The sequence below is a fragment of the Heterodontus francisci genome, chromosome 11, assembly GCF_036365525.1.
Source record: "Heterodontus francisci isolate sHetFra1 chromosome 11, sHetFra1.hap1, whole genome shotgun sequence".
NCBI classification, from domain to species: domain Eukaryota; kingdom Metazoa; phylum Chordata; class Chondrichthyes; order Heterodontiformes; family Heterodontidae; genus Heterodontus; species Heterodontus francisci.
The window spans coordinates 105,664,052-105,688,518 of NC_090381.1; the positions used below are offsets into that span (position 1 = coordinate 105,664,052).

At 44.4% G+C, this 24,467-nt stretch overlaps 1 protein-coding gene across 4 annotated transcripts; it reads left to right on the plus strand.

Annotated features, from left to right (window-relative positions):
- Positions 1 to 4,137: 4,137 nt before the first annotated feature.
- LOC137375449 (P2Y purinoceptor 1-like) lies at positions 4,138 to 20,280 on the plus strand. Of its 4 annotated transcripts, none has more exons than XM_068042716.1 (2): positions 4,138 to 4,683; positions 17,348 to 20,280. In XM_068042716.1, the coding sequence occupies exon 2, from the start codon at positions 17,393 to 17,395 to the stop codon at positions 18,398 to 18,400; it is 1,008 nt and encodes a 335-aa protein (XP_067898817.1). In that variant the 5' UTR covers positions 4,138 to 4,683; positions 17,348 to 17,392; the 3' UTR covers positions 18,401 to 20,280. The 4 variants fall into 4 exon arrangements, with proteins under 4 accessions (XP_067898817.1, XP_067898820.1, XP_067898819.1 ...); XM_068042719.1 differs by having other exon boundaries at positions 4,138 to 4,512; XM_068042718.1 differs by lacking the exon at positions 4,138 to 4,683 and adding an exon at positions 4,691 to 4,786.
- The last annotated feature ends 4,187 nt before the right edge of the window (positions 20,281 to 24,467 follow it).

Below are 24,467 nucleotides of genomic sequence, written 5' to 3' on the forward strand. Positions count from 1 at the left end.
AGGCAGAGAGTGGTCTTAGATGGTAAATACTCAGCCTGGAGCCCAGTTACCAGTGGCGTGCCGCAGGGATCAGTTCTGGGTCCTCTCCTGTTTGTGATTTTTATTAACGACTTGGATGAGGAAGTCGAAGGGTGGGTCAGTAAATTTGCAGATGATACAAAGGTTGGTGGAGTTGTGGATACCGAGGAGGGCTATTGTCGTCTGCAAAGGGACTTGGATAGGTTGCAGTGCTGGGCTGAAAAGTGGCAGATGGAGTTTAACCCTGAAAAGTGTGAGGTCGTCCATTTTGGAAGGACAAACATGAATGCAAAATACTGGGTTAACGGTAGGGTTCTTGGGCATGTGGAGGAGCAGAGAGACCTTGGGGTCTATGTGCATAGATCATTGAAAGTTGCAACTCAAGTGGATAGGGCTGTGAAGAAGGCATATGGGGTGTTAGCGTTCATTAGCAGAGGGATTGAATTTAAGAGCCGTGAGGTGATGATGCAGCTGTACAGGACCTTGGTAAGGCCTCATTTGGAGTACTGTGTGCAGTTCTGGTCGCCTCATTTTAGGAAGGATGTGGAAGCCTTGGAGAGGGTGCAGAGGAGATTTACCAGGATGTTGCCTGGAATGGAGAATAAGTCTTACGAGGAAAGGCTGAACATTCTAGGCCTCTTCTCATTAGAAAGGAGAAGGATGAGGGGTGACATGATAGAGGTTTATAAGATGATCAGGGGAATAGATAGGGTAGACAGTCAGAAACTTTTTCCCCGGGTGGAGCAAAGCGTTACAAGGGGTCATAAATTTAAGGTGAAGGGTGGGAGATATAAGGGGGATGTCAGGGGAAGGTTCTTTACCCAGAGAGTGGTCGAGGCATGGAATGCCTTGCCCGGGGAAGTTGTTGAGTCAGAAACTTTAGGGACTTTCAAAAGGCTTTTGGATAGGTATATGGATAAAGGAGAATGATGGGGTATAGATTAAATTGTCCTTGACAGAGGACAAAGGATCGGCACAACATTGTGGGCCGAAGGGCCTGTTCTGTGCTGTATGTTCTATGTTCTATGTTCTATGTAGTCTGTGTGAATCTTCCAAAGCCATGCTGCATCTATCTTCAAGTCTCTCTCACATGTGATCTCTTGCATCATCATGGTAGGAGGTATTCTTTACACTCTCTCAACATGAACCCTTTCAGACCCTTATACTACATTCCAGTTAGCTGGCCTGCTCCATTTCTCCTCCCCATGCTGCCTCCCTGGGGCTCACATCTGACAGACAATGTCTGTGAGGAAGAAACTCATTGGGGCAGGCGCAGGCTGATGGAGGGCACCAACATGCAAGGCTTTGCTGAAGGAGGCATCCTGTAATACTGCTGTATGTCATTATTATGACCAAGTGAGAAAGATGTCTAGGGGTCTATTTCTATCTTCACTTGGTCTGATTGTAACAGGGTTTAATTTTAAACACACTGTGTTTTGAGCTTCCCCCTTTGTGAATCCTTGTTCACAACTTTCCAATTATAAGGCAAAGAAATGAGTACAAACAGGCTTTCTTTGGTTCAAAGAAGAAAGATGAAATTTTATTAAAACTTAAACTCTAATATGGTTTACACCAACGGATATACGACACGTCCATGCTGGCATGCACACGCGATATACAAATGCAGATAGGAACAGAAAAGAGAAGAAAAGATAAGGTGGAACAGTTTGAGGCAATATCTTGTTACAGTGCTTCGAGGTCACTGTAGACCTTTTGTAAGTAGTCTTGCTTTTTGTTGGGGCCCAGTAGTCTTCTTAAAACTTGTTCACGTAGGACACTTTTCTCTCTTTGAGTTTCACATGTTTTCACATGTTTCAGTTCCGTGGGAAGGAGATGGACGTAGGCAGGAGCGAGGTCTTCTTGCTTCAATTCCAGGAGAGATCTTTACTCCACGAGCACACAGCTTTGTCTCAGTTCAAATCCTTTGTTGGAAGTTCAAATTCAAAAAAACTCTAGCCAACTAGTCATGTGACTAAAACTGGTTTGACCACTTCTTCTGTGTTTTGGGGGAGCAATGACTGGGTCCCTTTTGTCCCAACACTGTGAGTTACTATACAAAAGTGTCAGGGGCTTGCAATTTTAAGTTTTAATGTTCATGTGGCGAAATAATGTATGCCTCAGTCTTGGAAGGTGGGGGGGGGGGAGTTGCCTGACAGTCATAATCAGCTATCCCTTTAAGGAGAACATCAATTTTTTGGGGTGGGGAAATGGGGCAGTGGTTGCCATTTGGCAGAGTTGTGGATGCTAAGAGGCTATGGTGGTCATTTTAAATTAACCGGTGGGCAGGAAACGGGAATGCTGGGGTCAGCTGCTCAGTTTTGTTCTCAATTCAGGTTGGAGGCTGTGAGTAACTCACCTCCTGATTCCCCAAAGCCTGTCCACCATCTACAAGGCACAAGTCAGGAGTGTGATGGAATACTCTCCACTTGCCTGGATGGGTGCAGCTCCAACAACGCTCAAGAAGCTCGACACCATCCAGGACAAAGCAGCCCGCTTGACTGACATCCCATCCACCAACTTCAACATTCACTCCCTCCACCACCGATACACGGTGGCAGCAGTGTGAAGATGCACTGCAGCAACTCACCAAGGCTCCTTTAACAGCACCTTCCAAACCCATGACCTCTACCACCTAGAAGGACGAGGGCAGTGATACATGGGAACCTGTAAGTTCCTCTCCAAGTCACACACCATTCTGACCTGGAACTATATCGCTGTTCCTTCACTGTCGCTGGGTCAAAATCCTGGAACTCCCTTCCTAACTGCACTATTGGCGTACCTACACCCCAAGGACTGCAGATGTTCAAGAAAGTAGCCACCACCACCTTCTCAAGGGCAATTAAGGATGAGCAATAATGCTGGCCTAGCCATGAATAAATAAATAAAAATACTAATTTAAAAGAAAATTAGGCCACCCAACAGTGGCCATGCAGAGCTGAGAGGAGAAACCTGCACAATGAAGTTGATGTAAATCCTGTTGGAGTTTATTGAGTGAGCATTATTAAGACACACCTGATTCAATATTTAGCTGCTCTTCAACTTCTTGTTACTTAGAGATGGGCAGCAAATGCTCGCCTTGCAGGTGATGCTCACATGCCATGAATCAATGAAAAAAACCCCAAACTCTTCAAACTAGGAGTTGCAAGGAAATCTAATGGGCCTCTTGCAAATTTGTGAGATTTCTACCTTTCTGGGAATTACGCAGAAGTTACACAGCACAGAAACAGGCCATTTGGCCCAAGTGGGCCATTCTGGTTATGCTCCACATGAGCCTTCTTGCACCCCTCTTTATGTCATCCTATCAGCAGAACCTTCTGTTCCTTTCTCCCTCATGCGCTTTTCTAGTTTTCTCTTAAAGGCATCTATACTATTCACTTCAACGAGTCCTTCGGTCATGAGTTCCATGTGGTAAGTGTCCTGTGCTTGGGAGGAATCGATGGCTTTGAGCTCTATGGGTTCTCCTCGTCTCATATCTGCGTTTGTTGTAGACTAATTGATAAGAGACTGATAGCCATGATTAATCAATAACATATTACCGCTGTTATCATATGACTATCAGGATAAGATGGACTTTGGCCTTTTTTTTTTGCGTCTAGTGATTCCTATGTTCCTACAATGTTATACTAAATAAAACCTTTTTTCTGCAATAGTTGCACCGGTTTGTAATGGTCTGCTTTAAATTCAAACTTTCCTGGAACACTTTCTGTAAACGACATTCAGCAAAATAGGCAGACCATGGAGTGATATTGGTGCTGTATGCCTGCTTCCATCAGAGGGAGCCCGAATGTCCAATTAACAAATACAATTTGCATCAACTTCCTTGGCAATAGTTGACAATTGTTAGGGAAAAAAGTTAGGGCACGCGATGGAAATTTAGGGAAAGGGAGACAAGTTAAAGCAAGCGGACGTTAAGTAAGGGCGGGGGCCGGGGGAGTTAGAGCAAGGGTGTCCCTGAAAGTGTGCCAATATTTACAGAGTTCGTACCTACACTTGGAGGAATAATAGACGTTGTTTTACAATCAATAGTGCTGTATCAGCAACCATAAAAGAACTTCTTTTGAACACACCCTTAAGCACTTGTATGTCCATGCCTGGCTGCAGCCGTCTTCAACCTGCTTCACATACGAGAATGTACAACTTGTATTGTTGCATTTTGAGGACGACTGTTTAGAGCGGGACCCAACTAGTTTAATCGGAGCGTTTGAAATGATTCACTCACTTCCGCAACGGTATGTTTCCAAAGGCAAGTGTCGTTAGCCCTTCTCTTGAAGGGCAAAGTCAGTTGTAAAGAGAAGAACAACGTAATAAATGGGGTGAAAGGACACTGTCCTGATATGCAACTTCAGCATTGGTTGAAATCCCATTTCGGGTTTGAAGAGGAGCGGGATGAAACTGCCAGTTCTCTTCTGTCTCTTTTGTTGGTTTCGTTTCTGCTGAACAGTTTTAAAAGTCTCCGGGCCAAAAATGTATAAGATCGGGAGGTCGGCGTGGCGAGTGAGTGGAGTTGTGAAAAATGAGCTTTGCGAAAAGAGCTGTGTGTGTGGCTTTTAACAGGCAGAGTTTGATGGCACTTTAGAAAAGAAAGTGGATTGGAACTTACAAGGAGCGCCAGGGTGTGTACTGCGGAGAAGCAGCACTTGCAATGGATGAGATCAGAAATCAGAGGTAATTCAGCTGGGATTCGCATTCCCCAGGTGCTTTTGGATCTTGCTGTGCGCAGCCATCGGCTCAGATGTCCTGTTGAATGTTTTCAATTCTGCAATAAGTGGTAGGAAAGCTTCCTCTCTTAACATGCAGGTTAAAAAGTGTTCGAGTAGCACCGTGAGCACAGCTGTGATTCTGTTTGATTCACTGGGCTTTCATAGAATCGTAGAAAGTTTAAAGCACAGAAAGAGGCCATTTGGCCCTTCGTGTCTGTGCCAGCTGAAAAACGATCCACCCAGTCTAATCCCACCTTCCAGCATTTGGTCTGTAGATTACGGCACTTGAGATGCATATCCAGACTCCTTTAGATCGAGTTGAGGGTTTCTGCCTCAACTACCCTTTCAGGCAGTGAGTTCCAGACACCCACCACCCTCTGGGTGAAAAAGTTTTTCCTCATCTCCTCTCTACTCTTTCTTTCAATCAATTTAAATCTATGTTCCCTCATCACTGATCTCTCTGCTAAGGTGAATAGACGCTTCACCTCTGCTCTATCCAGGTCCCTCAAAATTTAATACATTTCAATCAGATCTCCCCTCAGCCTTCTCTGTTCCAAGGAGAACAACCCCAGCCTATCTTTCTTTCCTCATAGTTGCATTTTTCCTGTCCCAGCAAAAATGTTTATGCAGTTTGAGAAATCTACGACATTTTGAATGGTGGTCAAGATAAATAGGAGTCTGTTCCGAGGATGATTCTTGGATTCTCCATAGGAAATCATCAATAAATAGATTTCAAGGCAAACGTCACAGATGTAAACTGGTGCTGCGACACTTGGTGCAGTTATCCTGCCATATCCTGATTTACACTGCCATTCCCGAGTGATACTGCCATTCCCGAGTGATACTGCCATATCCTGATTTACACTGCCATTCCCGAGTGATACTACCATTCCCGAGTGATACTGCCATATCCTGATTTATACTGCCATTCCCGAGTGATACTACCATTCCCGAGTGATACTGCCATATCCTGATTTACACTGCCATTCCCGAGTGATACTGCCACTCCCGAGTGATACTGCCATATCCTGATTTATACTGCCATATCCTGATTTACACTGCCATTCCCGAGTGATACTGCCATATCCTGATTTATACTGCCATTCCCGAGTGATACTGCCACTCCCGAGTGATACTGCCATATCCTGATTTATACTGCCATATCCTGATTTACACTGCCATTCCCGAGTGATACTGCCATATCCTGATTTATACTGCCATTCCCGAGTGATACTGCCATATCCTGATTTAAACTGCCATTCCCGAGTGATACTGCCATTCCCGAGTGATACTGCCATATCCTGATTTATACTGCCATTCCCGAGTGATACTACCATTCCCGAGTGATACTACCATTTCCGAGTGATACTGCCATATCCTGATTTATACTGCCCTCGTCCTTCTAGGTGGTAGAGGTCATGGGTTTGGAAGGTGCTGTTAAAGGAGCCTTGGTGAGTTGCTGCAGTGCATCTTCACACTGCTGCCACCGTGTATCGGTGGTGGAGGGAGTGAATGTTGAGAAATCTACGACATTTTGAATGGTGGTCAAGATAAATAGGAGTCTGTTCCGAGGATGATTCTTGGATTCTCCATAGGAAATCATCAATAAATAGATTTCAAGGCAAACGTCACAGATGTAAACTGGTGCTGCGACACTTGGTGCAGTTATCCTGCCATATCCTGATTTACACTGCCATTCCCGAGTGATACTGCCATTCCCGAGTGATACTGCCATATCCTGATTTATACTGCCATTCCCGAGTGATACTACCATTTCCGAGTGATACTGCCATATCCTGATTTATACTGCCATTCCCGAGTGATACTGCCATATCCTGATTTATACTGCCATTCCCGAGTGATACTGCCATTCCCGAGTGATACTGCCATATCCTGATTGATACTGCCATTTCCCGAGTTATACTGCCATTCCCGAGTGATACTGCCATATCCTGATTGATACTGCCATTCCCGAGTGATACTGCCATATCCTGATTTATACTGCCATTCCCGAGTGATACTGCCATTCCCGAGTTATACTGCCATATCCTGATTGATACTGCCATTCCCGAGTGATACTGACATATCCTGATTGATACTGCCATTCCCGAGTTATACTGCCATTTCCTGATTGATACTGCCATTCCCGAGTGATACTGCCATATCCTGATTGATACTGCCATTCCCGAATTATACTGCCATATCCTGATTTATACTACCATTTCCGAGTGATACTGCCATATCCTGATTGATACTGCCATTCCCGAGTGATACTACCATTTCCGAGTGATACTGCCATATCCTGATTTATACTGCCATTCCCGAGTGATACTGCCATTCCCGAGTGATACTGCCATATCCTGATTGATACTGCCATTTCCCGAGTTATACTGCCATTCCCGAGTGATACTGCCATATCCTGATTGACACTGCCATTCCCGAGTTATACTGCCATATCCTGATTTATACTGCCATTCCCGAGTGATACTGCCATATCCTGATTGATACTGCCATTCCCGAGTTATACTGCCATATCCTGATTGATACTGCCATTCCCGAGTTATACTGCCATATCCTGATTTATACTGCCATTCCCGAGTGATAGTGCCATATCCCGAGTGATACTGCCATTCCCGAGTGATACTGCCATTCCCGAGTGATACTGCCATATCCTGATTGATACTGCCATTTCCCGAGTTATACTGCCATTCCCGAGTGATACTGCCATATCCTGATTGACACTGCCATTCCCGAGTTATACTGCCATATCCTGATTTATACTGCCATTCCCGAGTGATACTGCCATATGCTGATTGATACTGCCATTCCCGAGTTATACTGCCATATCCTGATTGATACTGCCATTCCCGAGTTATACTGCCATATCCTGATTTATACTGCCATTCCCGAGTGATAGTGCCATATCCCGAGTGATACTGCCATTCCCGAGTGATACTGCCTTTCCCGAGTGATACTGCCATATCCTGATTGATACTGCCATTTCCCGAGTTATACTGCCATTCCCGAGTGATACTGCCATATCCTGATTGACACTGCCATTCCCGAGTTATACTGCCATATCCTGATTTATACTGCCATTCCCGAGTGATACTGCCATATCCTGATTTATACTGCCATTCCCGAGTGATAGTGCCATATCCCGAGTGATACTGCCATTCCCGAGTGATACTGCCTTTCCCGAGTGATACTGCCATATCCTGATTGATACTGCCATTTCCCGAGTTATACTGCCATTCCCGAGTGATACTGCCATATCCTGATTGACACTGCCATTCCCGAGTTATACTGCCATATCCTGATTTATACTGCCATTCCCGAGTGATAGTGCCATATCCTGATTGATACTGCCATTCCCGAGTGATACTGCCATATCCTGATTTATACTGCCATATCCTGATTTATACTGCCATTCCCGAGTGATACTGCCATATCCTGATTGATACTGCCATTCCCGAGTTATACTGCCATATCCTGATTTATACTGCCATTCCCGAGTGATAGTGCCATATCCTGATTTATACTGCCATTCCCGAGTGATACTGCCATATCCTGATTGATACTGCCATTCCCGAGTTATACTGCCATATCCTGATTTATACTGCCATTCCCGAGTGATACTGCCATATCCTGATTGATACTGCCATTCCCGAGTTATACTGCCATATCCTGATTTATACTGCCATTCCCGAGTGATAGTGCCATATCCTGATTTATACTGCCATTCCCGAGTGATACTGCCATATCCTGATTGATACTGCCATTCCCGAGTTATACTGCCATATCCTGATTTATACTGCCATTCCCGAGTGATACTGCCATATCCTGATTGATACTGCCATTCCCGAGTTATACTGCCATATCCTGATTTATACTGCCATTCCCGAGTGATAGTGCCATATCCTGATTTATACTGCCATTCCCGAGTGATACTGCCATTCCCGAGTGATACTGCCATATCCTGATTTATACTGCCATTCCCGAGTGATACTGCCATATCCTGATTTATACTGCCATATCCTGATTTATACTGCCATTCCCGAGTGATACTGCCATTCCCGTGTTATACTGCCATATCCTGATTTATACTGCCATTCCCAAGTGATACTTCCATTCCCGAGTGATACTGCCATATCCTGATTTATACTGCCATTCCCGAGTGATACTGCCATTCCCGGGTGATAGTGCCATATCCTGATTGATATTGCCATTTCCCGAGTTATACTGCCATTCCCGAGTGATACTGCCATTCCCGAGTGATACTGCCATATCCTGATTTATACTGCCATTCCCGAGTGATACTGCCATATCCTGATTTATACTGCCATATCCTGATTGATCCTGCCATTCCCGAGTGATAGTGCCATATCCTGATTGATACTGCCATTTCCCGAGTGATACTGCTATATCCTGATTGATACTGCCATTTCCCGAGTTATACTGCCATTCCCGAGTGATACTGCCATATCCTGATTGATACTGCCATTCCCGAGTTATACTGCCATTCCCGAGTTATACTGCCATATCCTGATTGATACTGCCATTTCCCGAGTTATACTGCCATTTCCCGAGTTATACTGCCATTCCCGAGTGATACTGCCATATCCTGATTGATACTGCCATTTCCCGAGTTTAACTGCCATTCCCGAGTTATACTGCCATATCCTGATTGATACTGCCATTTCCCGAGTTATACTGTCATTCCCGAGTTATACTGCCATATCCTGATTGATACTGCCATTTCCCGAGTTTAACTGCCATTCCCGAGTGATACTGCCATTCCCGAGTGATACTGCCATATCCTGATTTATACTGCCATTCCCGAGTGATACTGCCATTCCCGAGTGATACTGCCATATCCTGATTGATACTGCCATTTCCCGAGTTTAACTGCCATTCCCGAGTTATACTGCCATATCCTGATTGATACTGCCATTTCCCGAGTTATACTGCCATTCCAGAGTTATACTGCCATTCCCGAGTTATACTGCCATATCCTGATTGATACTGCCATTTCCCGAGTTTAACTGCCATTCCCGAGTGATACTGCCATTCCCGAGTTATACTGCCACTCTTTGTGCTTTACTGCCACTCTGTACATTTTACTGTTAATTCCCATGTTATACTGTCACTTTCTGTACCAATGTCAAGTGGGTTTCAGATCTAGATCTTTCACTGGCTCAGAATCCTGGAACTCTCTCCAAACAGCACTGTGTGTGTACTTACACCACATAGACTGCAGCGCTTCAAGAAGGCAGCTCACCACAACTTTCTCAAGAGCAATTAGGGTTGGGCAATAAATGCTGGCCTTGCCAGAACACCCACATCTCTTGAATGAAAAAAAACATTTAAATCAAGAGGTTTGAGACCCTTCCTTCCCAAGAAGCTGCCTTCCTGATCTTCGAGTTGACACATCGCATTATAACTTCAGACCAGGGCAAAATCATTCTTCCCCACCTTATGGAATCTTGTTAATGTTACAGACAAACTGGTTGCTGATGTTTGTGCTACTGCATCTCTGTACCAGTCCAACTATGGTAATGAAATGCATGTGAGCATATGTATGAGATCACAACCACAATCAAATTGAATTTCATGTTAAGTTTGAAAGTGACATATTTCAATCACAAACAAGAATCTTAAACTTAAACAAAGCCAATTATGAAGGTATGAGGGGAGAACTGGTTAGGGTTAACTGGGTAAATAGACTGGAAGGTATGGCAGTAAATGAACAGTGGGAAATATTTAAAGAAACAATTCAAAGGGTTCAACAAAAGTACATTTCATTCAAAAAGAAAAACACACCCAGAAAGACCAATCCGTGGCTCACTCAGGAAGTTAAAGAGAGTATTGGACTAAAAATAGCAGCTTACAATATTGCAAAAAATAGTAGCAAGTCTGAGGATTGGGAATGTTTTAGAAACCAGCAAAGGGCCACCAAAAATTTGATAAAAAGGGAACAAAATAGAAAATAAGAATAAACTAGCCAGTAACATAAAAACAGATTGTAAGAGCTTTTATAAGTACATCAAAATGAAGAGAGTAGCTAAAGTAGACGTTGGTCTCTTAGAGGCAGAGACATGAGAAATCATCATGGGGAATGAGGAAATGGCAGAGGCATTGAAGAAATATTTTGTGTCTGTCTTCACAGTAGAAGACACACAGTTCCATACCAGAACTAGGCAGTAACGTAGGGGCTAAAAAGAGGGAGGAAATTAAGGATATTGATATCAGTCAAGAAAATGTATTGGAGAAATTTGAGGGACTAAACTCTGACATGTCCCCTGGACCAGATGGCCTATATCCTAGGGTTCTGAAAGAGACAGCTGCAGAGATAGTGGATGCACTGGCTATGATTTTCCAGAATTCCGTAGATTCAGGAATGGTCCCATCAGATTGGAAGCAGGCAAATGTTACGCTGCTTTTCAAGAAAGGAGGTAGAGAGAAAACGGGAGACTTCAGGCCACTTAGTCTAACATCAGTTGTTGGGAAAATGCTGGAAACTATTATTAAGGAAGTCTTAACATTGCACTTGGAAAATCATAGTATGATTAGAACACGTTAGCATGGCTTTACTAAAGGGAGATTCCGTTTGACAAATTTATTAGAGTTTTTTGTAACTAGTATGGTAGTAAAAGGGGAACCAGTAGATGTAGTATATCTGGATTTTCAAAAGGCATTCGATAAGGTGCCACATAAAAGATTAATAGGCAAGATAAGGCCTCATTAGCGTGGATAGAGGATTGGTTAATAGACAGGAAGCGGAGAGTGAGCATAAAAGGGGCATTTGCAAGTTGGCAGGCAGTGAATAGTGGGGTCTCAGCTATTTACATTCTATATTAATGACTTGGATGAGGAGATAGAGAGTAATGTGTCTAAGTTTGCTGATGATACAAAGCTCGGTGGAAAGGTAAGCTGCGGGGAGGATGTAGAGAGGCTGCAAAGAGATATTGACAGATTAAGTGAGTGGGCAAGAAGATGACAAATGGAGTATAATGTAGGGAAGTGTGAAGTTGTTCACTTTGGTCGTAAAAATTGAAAAGCAGAATATTTTTTAAATGGTGTGAAACTGGTAAGTGTTGATGTTCAGAGAGACTTGGGGGTACTCGAACAAGGAACGCACAAAGTTATCATGCAGGTGTAGCAGGCTATTAGGAAGGCAAATGGCATGTTGGCCTTTATTGCAAGGGGATGGGAGTACAGGAATAAAGAAATCTTACTAAAATTGTACAGGGCTTTGGTGAGACCCCACCTGGAATACTGTGTGCAGTTTTGATTTCCACATTTAAGAAAGGACACACTTGCACTGGAGGCGGTGCAGTGAAGATTTACTAAATTGGTCCCTGGGATGAGGGAGTTGTCCTATGATGAGAGGCTGAGTAAATTGGGCCTATATTCTCAGAGTTTAAAAGAATGAGAGGTGATCTAATTGAGACATAAAGGGCTTGATAGGGTAGAAGCTGAGAGATTGTTCCCACTGGTCAGGGGATGTAGAACACGGGACACAGTCTCAGGATAAGGGGCCAATCATTCAGGACTGAGATGAGGAGAAATTACTTCACTCAAAGGGTTGTGAATCTTTGGAATTCTCTACCCTAGAGGGTTGTGGATGTTCCATCATTAAATACATTTAAGGCTGAGATAGATAGATTTTTGGTCTTGCAGGGAATCAAAGGATATGGCGAGCAGGCAGAAAAGTGGCATTGAAGCCCAAGGTCAGCCATGATGGTATTGAATGGCGGAACAGGCTCGATGGACTATATGGTCTACTTCTGCTCCCATTTCTTGTGTTCTTGTCTATGAGGAAAGAGTGTGGTTTGGGTGAGGGATTTGAGGAAGTGGAACTAATTGTTACCTTTTTCAAGGAGCTGGCACAGGCAAAATGGGCTAAATGGCCTCCTTTTGTGTGATATCATTCTATGAGGGGAGCTATTTTAACCAAACCGGCCCATCATGAAACTGATGGGATTGTGTACAATGTCCTTTATTTTAACCCTGTCTGATTATCAGTGGAGAGTAATATTGTGCGATGTGCAAATCCAATGTTCCATCCCATCCGGTTGACTTCCTGGCAAGAGGGTTACATTAAAATTTCCCTCACAATGATTCCATGATTGTATAATGGCAGCCTCAGCAAGTTCTGGTTAATGGAAGGGAGTGTGGTGTATATGGAGTACACATGAGCAACATTTGTCTTCTCAGGTGGACGTTGAAGATCCCATGGCACTATCAGAAGAACAGCAGGAGAGTTCTCCCCAGTGTCCTGGCCAATATTTATCCCTTGACCAACCTCACTAAAACAGATGCTTGTTATCACATTGCTGTTTGTGAGACCTTGCTGTGTGCGGTTTTGGCTGCCACACCACAGCAGTGATCACAACTCAGAAGTACGTCATTGGTTGTAAAGCACTTTGGGACATCCTGAGGTCATAAGAGGTGCTGTATGCGACGTTTTTCTTTTATAAGATGCTTCACTATGCAAAACAATTCAGCCGTCAAAAAGACATACGGTGAGGTGGGGGTGGTGGTGTTGATAATGATATGTCCTATTGTGGAAGAGAGCAGGTGGTGGCATAGTGGTAATGTTACTGGACAACTAATCCAGAGGCCTAGGCTAATGCTTTGGGGACATGGGCTTATATCTCACCATGGCAGATGGTGAAATTTGAATTCAAATAACAAATCTGGAATTTATAAAAAAGCTAATCTAGCTGTGATTTTTTTTTTCTAGAGACACAGCACTGAAACAGGCCCTTCAGCCCACCGAGTCTGTGCCGACCATCAACCATCCATTTATACTAATCCTACATTACTCCCATATTCCTACCACCTACCTATACTAGGGGCAATTTGTAATGGCCAATGTACCTATCAACCTGCAAGTCTTTAGCTGTGGGAGGAAACCGGAGCACCCGGCAAAAATCCAGGCAGTCACAGGGAGAACTTGCAAACTCCGCACAGGCAGTACCCAGAATTGAACCTGGGGCACTGGAGCTGTGAGGCTGTGGTGCTAACCACTGCACCACTGTGCCGCCCAAGAAGCTTCATTCCCCGGCCAGGAGTCAAACCCGGGCCGCAGCAGTGAAAGCGCCGAATCCTAACCACTAGACCACCAGGGAGGCTGATTCTGAAATGGCCCAGGAAGCCATTCAGTTCAAGGGCAATTAGGAATGGGCAATAAATGCTGGCCTAGTGAGCGATGCCCACATCCCAAGAAAAAGAAGTTGTTGTGACTTTAAAAAACCCTTTCTTTTGGCTACCACAGACACAATGGGCCGAATGGCTTCTTCTGTGTCAGAAATTTCTATGATTCTATGATAATTAACATGCAAACGTCACTGCTCCATGTGACAATAAGAGGTGATTCCAAAAGCTGGAATTCTCGGTAGGGAGCAGTTCCCTTCGGGAGTTTATTTCAAGAAATCAGCACCTCCTATTTCCTCAGACCATTACTCCCATTTCCCATTGTGATCTTTGAACTGTGTGATCACCTCTCTCACAGGATGTCTAGCTGAATGACCCAGCATTTGTCCTTATCAATGGCATCTTTTGTCCTTGTGTTTTTTCCAAATTGCATACTTTGTTTCTGCACCTGCAAACAGACCATAATAAAATACAGAAATAATAAAAAAGAACTTGTGCTGCTCCCAGCATCCTGTGTTATTAATGGCTTTGATAGGGGTTGCAACCTATTCCTAGAGCATTCGGATTGAAGATGTTCACAGTGAAGGAGTCTCTATAAATATATACAAATTCTGGATACTGGCTGGAAATACTGGCGCAGTCTTGGGGACCCCTTGCAAATACTGGCACAATCCTGGGGACCCTCTGCAAATACTGGCACAGTCTAGGGGACCCCCTGCAAATACTGCCACAATCCTGGGGACCCCCTACAAACACTGACACAGTCTCGGGAACCCCCTGTAAATACTGTCACAGTCTTGGAGACTTGCCTGCAAATACTGTTACACTCCTGGGGACACTCAAATGTTTTCATTCAGGTAGATTCCCTTGCAGAAAACATTGTTAATCAGTATACAGCAATATAAATTATATTCCAGTAGACCAATAGACTGTTATCACAAGCTCTTGACCAGCAAAAAAGAATTTTAATGACCAATGGATTCTCCAGACACAGTTCTAAAACATAAGGTCTTACGTTCAAACACTGAGAGCAACAACTTTAGATCATAACCACTGCTTTCAGATAGCAGGTTCTGCTAATGGTTCTGCTGTTGCCATTTACACCTCCTCTAGACCCATCTTTTCTTTCTTTACTTGTCTCCCACCACCATCTCTTTATATCTCTTTATTTAATTTCTCCTGCCTTCCGCCTATCACAGACCTTCCCTTTGCTTCTTTCCTCTTCCCTTCCCTTTGCTTAAAAACTGTTAAATCTCTCACTTCTTCCATTTCTGATGGAAGGTCGTCTACCTGAAACGTTGGGCCGGATTTTAGTGTGGGCTTCACGGCCTCAATGTTGGGACCAACTGGCGGTCCCGAGCCCGTACTTGCTGTCAGCAAGATCAGCTCAGCAATGTTCCTGGTGCCAGCCTTTTAATTGTTCACTTTCACACTTGCCATCCTATTAAGGACAGTGGGTGGGCTCCTGGTACTGGCTTGATCAGCTCTGAAGCCTTAGCAGCCCCACTGGTAGAGGTGGATGCTGCTGAGGCAGGTCAGGGACAGCGAACGTGCATCAACATGGATCTAAAATTAAAATTCTGAGGGGTACATTCATTAGACCCCTCGGACTTCGATCGTTTAGGCTGAGGGTGCAGCCTTTTCTGGCTGTGGCCCCATTATTGGGGCATGGAGCCTCCAGCTCCGATAACACCCCCCCCACCCCCCACCCTGCCAAGGGAGACTGCCTCCACTGAGCTGGCGGTCTGCACACACAGTGGAGGGGGAGCGCACAAAATTGACCCTAATTGGAGCCTTAAACCCAATCTTACTCCCAGTCCACCTCTTGGAAAGATCCCCAGCGACTGGAAAACATCGAGGATGCTTCCCGACATGGCTCCCCTCCTATTTTCCTGGCTGCCCCCACCCACACGCCCCCCCCCACCCCCCCAACCGCTCGAAGGCAGCCCGTTAACTCTGTCTCTCTCTCCACAGGTGCTGCCAGACCCGCTGAGTATTTCCAGCATTTCTTGTTTATTTTATTTTGTTGGATTACTAATCACACGCATGGAGGATTATGGATAGCTCTGAGTAAATGATGCGGAAATAATCTTCCTGAGAAGGTCCAGCTTCATTAGAAACTGCAGAGGAAGGCTTTCTGTCTGTGGTATTCACACTCTATCTAAGACAGAGCAATTCTCACTAAAATCACATTTGTTTTCATTACTCCAGCTGGTTTCTGAATGCTCGTGGTTACAATTTGAGTTGGAAGTCACCTTGAGATTTATGAGGAGAAAGAAATACTTGCATTTCTGTAGCACTTTTCACATCCTCAGGACAGCCCAAAGCACTTTAGAGCGAAGGCAATACTTTTCTAGTATAGTCACTGTTATCATCTAGGAAATGCAGCAGCCAATTTGTACACAGCAAGATCCCACAAACAGCAATGTGATAACAACCAGATCTTTGTCAAAAGGTGACAATCAGTCTATACCTTCACCTGAAAAGGCAGATGAGGCCTCAGCTTGATATATCCTCTGAAAGATAACACCTTCAACAGTGCAGCATGGCTTCAGTACTGCATTATAGGATCAGGTCATATGAAGTATTTAAGCCAACGGAATGGGACTTGAACACACAGCCTTCAGATGTAGAGGTAAGAGGGCTACCCACTGAGCCACAGCTGATATTTACATGAGCTCTGGGCTGAAGTCCATCTGTGAAATCCTCCAACAGCCCAAATAAGCATCTGCAGAGGGAAAGTCGTGGAGAGGTGAGCAGGAGGGAGATACAGAGGAATAGTAATTGCAATTCAAAACCCCTTGGGGCAAGTATCAGTATAAATCCATCTTGCTGCTTTAAGAGGAGCTTCAATACGACAAACATGGTTTTTTCAACAACAACTTGCATTTATGTTGCACCTTTAAAGTAGATGCTTTGCTGGAGTGATATCAAACAGAATTTGACATTGAGTCACATAAGGTGATGTCAGAGCAGGTGACAAAAAGCTTGGTCAAAGAGTTAGGTTTTAAGGAGTGTCTTAAAGGAGGAGAGAGAGAGAAGAGAAGAGGTTTAGGGATGGAATTCCAGAACTTAAGGCAGATGAAGCCGTGGCCACCAATGGAGAAGTGATTAAATTGGTGATGCACAAGAGGTGCAATTTAAGGAGTGCCAAGACCTAGCAGGGTTGAAAAGGGTGGACATGGTAACAGAGATAAGGTGGGGCAAGGCCGGAGAAGGATTTGAACATCAGGATGGGAATTTAAATTCAAGTAAATGCTAGACTGGGAGCCATTGTAACAGAAGAAACTCTGAACATGTGGCAAATGTAACCGGCAAGGCTATGGACCAGGTGCTGGAAGGTGGGATTAGATTGGGCAGCTAGAATTTTTTTTGGCCAGCACAGACACGATGGGCTGAATGGCCTCCTTCTGTGCCATAATCTTTCTATGGTTCTAAATCTAAACGTTACTTGTTTACTCTTTCAGATGGTCTCATTTTTGGAGGAACATGTGCCATCCTGTTGACTGTGAATGAAAGGCTTTGAATTGGATACAATGGCAGAGCCTCCATCTAATAACTGCTCTGTCAACAAGGATTTTGAGTTTTACTATCTGCCCGTCATGTACATTATTGTGTTTGTCACTGGATTCATCGGAAACAGTGTTGCTCTCTGGATGTTCATCTTCCACATGAAGCCTTGGAGTAGCATCACCGTATACATGTTTAACCTTGCCCTGGCTGACCTCTTCTATGTCTTCTCACTGCCAGTTTTAATATTTTATTACCTCAAGGAAAGTGACTGGATTTTCGGAGAGGTCCTGTGCAAACTGCAAAGGTTTATTTTCCATGTTAACCTATACGGCAGCATCTTGTTTCTGACCTGCATCAGTGTCCACAGGTACACTGGGGTAGTCCACCCAATGAAATCACTGGGCAGGCTGAAGAAAAAAACAGCCATCATCGTGTGTGTGTGCATGTGGGTTATAGTCATGGTTGGCATTGCCCCAATACTGTACTTCTCCCGAATACGCCAGGACACCAATAAAGCAAACTTCTCGCGTCCTAACCTAGACACAAATAAAACAATCACATGTTACGATACGACATCTCAAGAGCTCCTGAACACTTACTTCATTTACAGCATGCTCACTACATTCTTTGGTTTCTGTATCCCCTTCACCACCATCCTGGTCTGTTACGGATTTATAGTGAAGGTATTAATATCCAGTGACATGAGGACACCTCTCCGGGACAAATCCGTGCGTCTCGTCATCATCGTGCTGGCATTCTTTGCTGTCTCCTACCTCCCCTTCCACGTGATGAAGAACCTAAATCTTCGGGCTAGACTTTATTACCAGGGTCCAGACACGTGTGAGTGGAACAAGAGAGTCTACGCCATCTATCAAGTGACCAGAGGTCTCGCCAGCCTCAATTGTTGCATGGATCCTATCCTGTATTTACTGGCGGGAGACACTTTAAGGAGGAAATTTACTTCTACAGCCTCGAGAATCATCAATAGGAATGAGTCTGTGGTCTAGGAAAGGAGACAATTCACTTCATGGCACATTGGACAAGTCATAGAATGCTGACAATTCCCCCTGAACCTACAACTTACATTTATATAACATGTTTAATGTACTAAAAATGTCCCAAGGCACTTCATAGGAGCATTATCATAAAAAGCATTATCATAAAACTGAGCCACATGAGCCAAAAACTTGTTACACATTTTTAGAAGTGTATTAAAGGAGGAGGGAAGAATTAGAGAGGTAGAGAGGGTTAGAGAGGGAATTCCAGAGTTTAGGCCCGGCCAGCTGAAGGCATATCTGCCAATGGTTGAGCTGAGGGCATTGAGGTGTGCGCAAGAGGAGAGCAGATATCTTGGAGGACTGTCAGACTAGAGGAGGTTAACGAGTTAGGGAGAGGAGAGGCCATGAAGAAATTTGAACACCAGGGTGAAAATTTTAAAATTGAGACACTGTCTGATTGAGAGCCAATTTGGATCAACGAGAATATGGGTGATCGTTGAACAGGAGTTGGTGTGAGTTAGTATATGGGCAGCAGATTTTTGGATGAGCTCAAGTTTTCAGAGACTGGTAGGTTTGGCGAATTTTAGGTTAAGAGGTACAGTAAGGATTATGTTTGAGAGCTGCAATTGAATGCTTTACACATTATAATAAAGCACAATGAGTGGAGTAGCCCATAATTAAACATTCAAGCACCCTGTACGTGTCTATTTATCGTCTAACCCAATCACAATTGTCCTTGCTGCTGATTTTAAATTGTCCTTTTTAGGAAGGGAATGTTATTATACAAGAAGTTTGGAAGTGTAGACCTGCTGTCAATTATACTAACCCTTTGATAATAGGACTATGATCTAGTTTGTACAGGAAATATTTTGCCTGATTCCTCGCTGTTTACGTTGTTGCATAAAATTCACAACTTCATGAAAGAGTAAAGAATAGAACTTCATGTACTTGAATAATTGATTAAATTTTATTTTGCTATTTCCCTAAGCTGGAAGTCTCCTCTTTGCTGAGTCTCGACACAGAACTGTCTGCAGCTGGTTATTACACTCTGCTCTGTTACTGCTCCACTCCACAGAATTGCATAGAATGAGGGGATGAGGTCCTGAAAGTAGATTTTAGGGAGCTAGGAATGAGATTAAAAAGCAGGAGCTCAAAAGCAGTAATCTCCCAGTCCCACATGCAAGTGAGCAGAGGAATAGAAGAATTGAGCAATTGAACACATGGCTAGAGAACTGGTGTAGGAGGGAAGGCATCAGATTTCTGAGGCATTGGGACTGGTTCTGGGGCAGGTGGGACTTGTCCAAGAAGGACAATAAAAAAAAAGGGTGGCGCAGTGGTTAGCACTGCAGCCTCACAGCTTCAGTGACCCAGGCCCAGTTCTGGGTACTGCCTGTGTGGAGTTTGCAAGTTCTCCCTGTGTCTGTGTGGGTTTCTGCTGGGTGCTCCAGTTTCCTCCCACAGCCAAAGACTTGCAGGTTGATAGGCAAATTGGCCATTGTAAATTGCCCCTGGTGTAGGTAGGTGGTAAGAGAATGGTGGGGATGTGGTAGAGAATATGGGGTTAATGTAGGATTAGTATAAATGGGTGGTTGTTGGTTGGCACAGACTCAGTGAGCCAAAGGGCCTGTTTCAGTGCTGTATCTCTAAATAAATAAATAGAATTTATAGCACAGAAGCAGCCCATTCAACACAACTGGTCTACACTGGTGTTTATGCTCCACACAAGCCTCTTTCCCCTCCTCTTCATCTAACCTCATCAGGATATCCTATTCCTTTTGCCTTCATGTACTGAGCTAACTTCCCCTTAAAGGCATCTATGTGACTCACCTCAACTACTGCATGTGGTAGCGAGTTCCACATTCTGATCACTCTCTGAATAAAGAACTTTCTCTTGGATTCCTTATTGGATTTATTAGTGACTAACTTATATTTATATCCCCAAGTGTTGTGTCCCCCACAAGTGGAAACATCCTCTCTATGTTGACCCTATCAAACCTGTTCATAACATTAAAGGCCACTATCAAGCCACCCCTCAGCCTTCTGTTTTCTAGAGAAAAGAGCCCCAGCCTGTTGAATCTCTCTTTATAGTTATTACCTCTTATTTCTGTAATCATTCTTGTAAATCTTTTTTGCACCTTTTCCTGTGCCTCTATATTGTTTTTGTAATATGGAGACCAGAACTGTGCACAGTACTCCAAGTTTGGAAGGGAAGGTGGGGGTGAGGATGGAGGTGGGAGTGTGTACTGACAGATGCTGCAGCAGTGAGCACAGGAAAATGTGGCATCTCTGCGAGTGACAATACAGCATCAGTGCCGGGGTCATAGTTACTGTGGGTTCTGGTGCACAGTCACATCAGCCTGTAGCTTAGTCCTAGAATGTCGTGAGTTCCAATCCCACTCTAGAGACTGGAGCACAAAATCTTGGCTGGCGTACCCAGTGCAATATTGAGGCAATGCTGCACGGCCAGTGTTGCTATCTTTCAAATGAGATATGAAACCAACGTCTGCCCTCTCAGATGGATGCAAATGATCCCACGTCATCACTTTAAAGAAGATCAGGGGAGTTCTCCCTGGCATCCTGGCCAATATTTATGTTCAATCAACATCACAGAAACACATTGGCCTGGATTTTACCCTAGGCGGACGGGAGCCGTCCATCGACTGACAGGTCGGTGCTGAACCCGCTTCTGCCCAGCCTGGGGATCCGACCCATATTTTGCGGGTCCCCGGGCTTTAATTAGACTGAAGCGGGACTTCCACCCCGCCACCCCCACCCCCCCACCCCTTGAGCTAGGAAGTCCCGCCTAATAGAGCTTCTGGCCAATCAGTGGGCTGGCAGCTCTCTGTCCCAGCAGCGCCACTGGGTGGCCACTGCTGGGACTGCACCCAACAGCGCAAAGAAGATGTCGGGGAACTCCGGAACGCAGGTAAGTTTTTGTTTCAACACCAGGGTGATCAGTTGGGCCCTAGTGAGGCAAGGGTGGTTGAATAAGGGGACGGAGAGCTGCAGTGGGCCTTGGGGGGTGGTTGGGGCATAGGGGGCGGCTCTCTGTCGGGCACAAGGTGCCCGATCATGAGGGCACCCCCCCACAAGGCCGTCAGAAAGCCGCCTGCTTTTGTCAGGCAGCTTGATTGGCCTGGGGCAGGCAGACCGTTTTTTGCCACTGTCACTCTGTGTAATGTGGCAGCGGAGGCAGGAGTTAGTCGGCAAGGGCCCCCAGAGCCTCCCGCTCCATTTTATGCCACTCCCCCACCACCACCCCGCTCTTTGGTGGGGTGTAAAATTCAGCCCATTATCCTTTCAATATCACAATGCTGTTTATGGGAGCTTGCTGTATGCCACATTTCCTACATTACAATAGTGACTACACTGCAAAAGTACTTTATTGGCTGTAAAGTGCTTTGGGACATTCTGAGATTGTGTAAGATACTATATAAATTTAAGTCTTTCTTTCTTCAAGACAAAATCAGCAGTTTTGTCTTGGTGGACTTTTATCTAGACTTTCTTCTGGAGAAAATTGTGGGAACTTATGTTACAAGTGATGCTATTCCTTCCTGAAGTTGGAAATGGAGAATGAGAGATGGTCTATTTATGACAAGGCACTTCTAGTCCAAGATTGGCTGCAGGACTCACATCTTGTGACTGGTGCTGGGTCAAGCAACAGGAGGAAAGCTTCAGTGGAAAAGAGTAAGGTGTCTAATTTGGTCTTGGGCGAAGGCGAATCAGCAGCCAGCTTTGCATTCCACCCGATTTTATTTCCTATTGACTTCAAATGGAAATGACCATTGGGTCATGTTTAAACGGATTGCCATTTTGCAGTCACCGCTTTGCCCAAGGCTGATTTATACCCCTACATGCCTTCATATACAAACCTCTTGATGTGAATCCTTCTCACTGATAATTTTTTAACTTTCAATCAGCTCATGACTGCAAGAAGGGAAACCCCAAGCTGGAAGACATGATGACCTAATAACCATATCCGCAATCACTGCTCCCCTAAAGCAGAGCAGAGATGGTGGGGAGGGGGAGGGGGAGCGGCGCAGAGTAAGTGTTTAACTGCTGGACTTCAACTCAACTGAGCTTGAATAGCAGCTGGCATCAATAGAAAAAGTGACCATGAAGCTATCAGATTGTCGTGAAAAGCGATCTGGTTCATTACCGTCCTCAAGGGAAGGACCTGCTGCTATCACCCGGTTTGAGCCTGTGTGTGACTCCCCTCCCAAATCAACTTTTAAATACACTTTGAAGTTGTATAAACTGCTAGGTGGCACCTGTCACTTTCTCAGGGCAACAAAGAAGTGGCCAATAAATGGCAGGCTTGGCAACAACATCCCTGTTCGCAAGAATGAATTTTTTAAAAAACAGCGGTTTGGACAATCAGATTTGATTGCTGTCCTTGTCATCGTTCTCATGACTGTGAGAATTGATCCGAAGTGCCCCATGCTCAAACAAATGCTCAACATGTGCAGTTTTAAAGCTCAGTTCTTGGAAAAGTCACCTCGGTATAAGTTCTGGTCCTGAATCACTAGATGGAGCACTGGTCCAGGTCTGTTCAGAGAAACACCCGCTTCGTATTGGGTCGTTACTGACGTGAAATGCCAAGGGTGGACAGTCCCGATGATCTCACCTTCCTGTTTGAAGGATGAATCATGGAGGCCTGTGGGGAAGGAGAGGGCAAGAAGAAACTTAACCTTGAACACATTTAAATGGCTAATATGTCGATGCATAGCAAATAATTTTGAAAGGTTTTTAGAAGGCAAACGTTGAAAGGCTGTTTTCAGCAGTTGGCAAATCAATAGCATAAGGGTCAGAACATTATCACAGGTACAATGGAGGGGAAGTTAGAAGATATTGTTTTCACACAGAGGACTGTTAGGACAGGGAAGGCCTTACCATCAAGGTTCCCTCTCACTTCTGTTTGATGAGCGCAATCAACTTGTTGCACTGTGATGTTCCTTTAAGATTGATTTGCGGGCACATATGCGCGCGTCTTCAAGGAAATGTTGCTTGTGTGTGGCCTGTTTGTTCCTTGCACAGTACGTTCCTGATTATTGTGCAGCTGTGCACCCATGCCGCTTAGAGGGACGATTGCTTATCACTCACTTCACCATCTTTTAAAAGGAAACTGCGTAGATATTTGCGAAAGATGACTATAAAAAAAAAACTGGGGAGAGGGCAGGGAAGTGAGAATGGAGTTGAAAGCCAGTCAGAATCAAATGATCTCCTTTTATGCTGCAATATCTATGATTCCATGAATGGGTAAAACACAGGAAATAAAATGAAATGCTAATTTGCATAGGCCTTCTGTTTCTTTAAAAAAATGTTAGCATTCTGCAAAACTAATGCCATGGTTGGGTGCAAAGAGGAAAACTAGGTTCCTATAAAGTGAATGAATGGATGGAAGATGAGGTAGTCTCATGAAGGAAAATGATCCTCTCCATCTGATTTTATGCCAGGCAGACCGCTCGAGCTACTTTTATGATCCAACACAAATAAGGAAAATTTGCCCCTCAGTTTTCCAGACCTGTGGGAATTCAAATGATGAAATCAACTCCCACCTTTTATACTGTCTTCATTTGAACATGGTATTGCTCAAGATGAGAGGGAGTTCTCCCTGATAATGTGGACACTATTCCTCCCTCAACTAATGCCACCATCAGATTCCCTGATTATTCATTTAGGTTTTAGCTGTGTGAAAAATTTGGGGTGCCATAAATTAGGTGCATCAAGTTCTCTGCCTTGTAAAATGATTTGTCCAATGAAACACAGGAACAGGAATGTAACCGAGCAAAATCAGCCCCTTTATCCTTACATAAATGTAAGAATGATTAATAATATCATAGTACTGTGTATCTGGAAGCATGAGGATCATTAGCGGGGGAGGTTTTTATGCTTTATTAAATTTGTTCTTAGGACATGGGCACCACTGGCAAGGCCAACATTTATTGTCCCTAGTTGCCCTTGAAAAGGTAGCAGTGGGCATTCTCTTTAAACTGCTGCAGTCTGTGTGGTGAAGACAGTGCTGTTAGGTAGGGCGTTCCAATAATTTGACCCAATGGTGATAAAGGAATGGCCA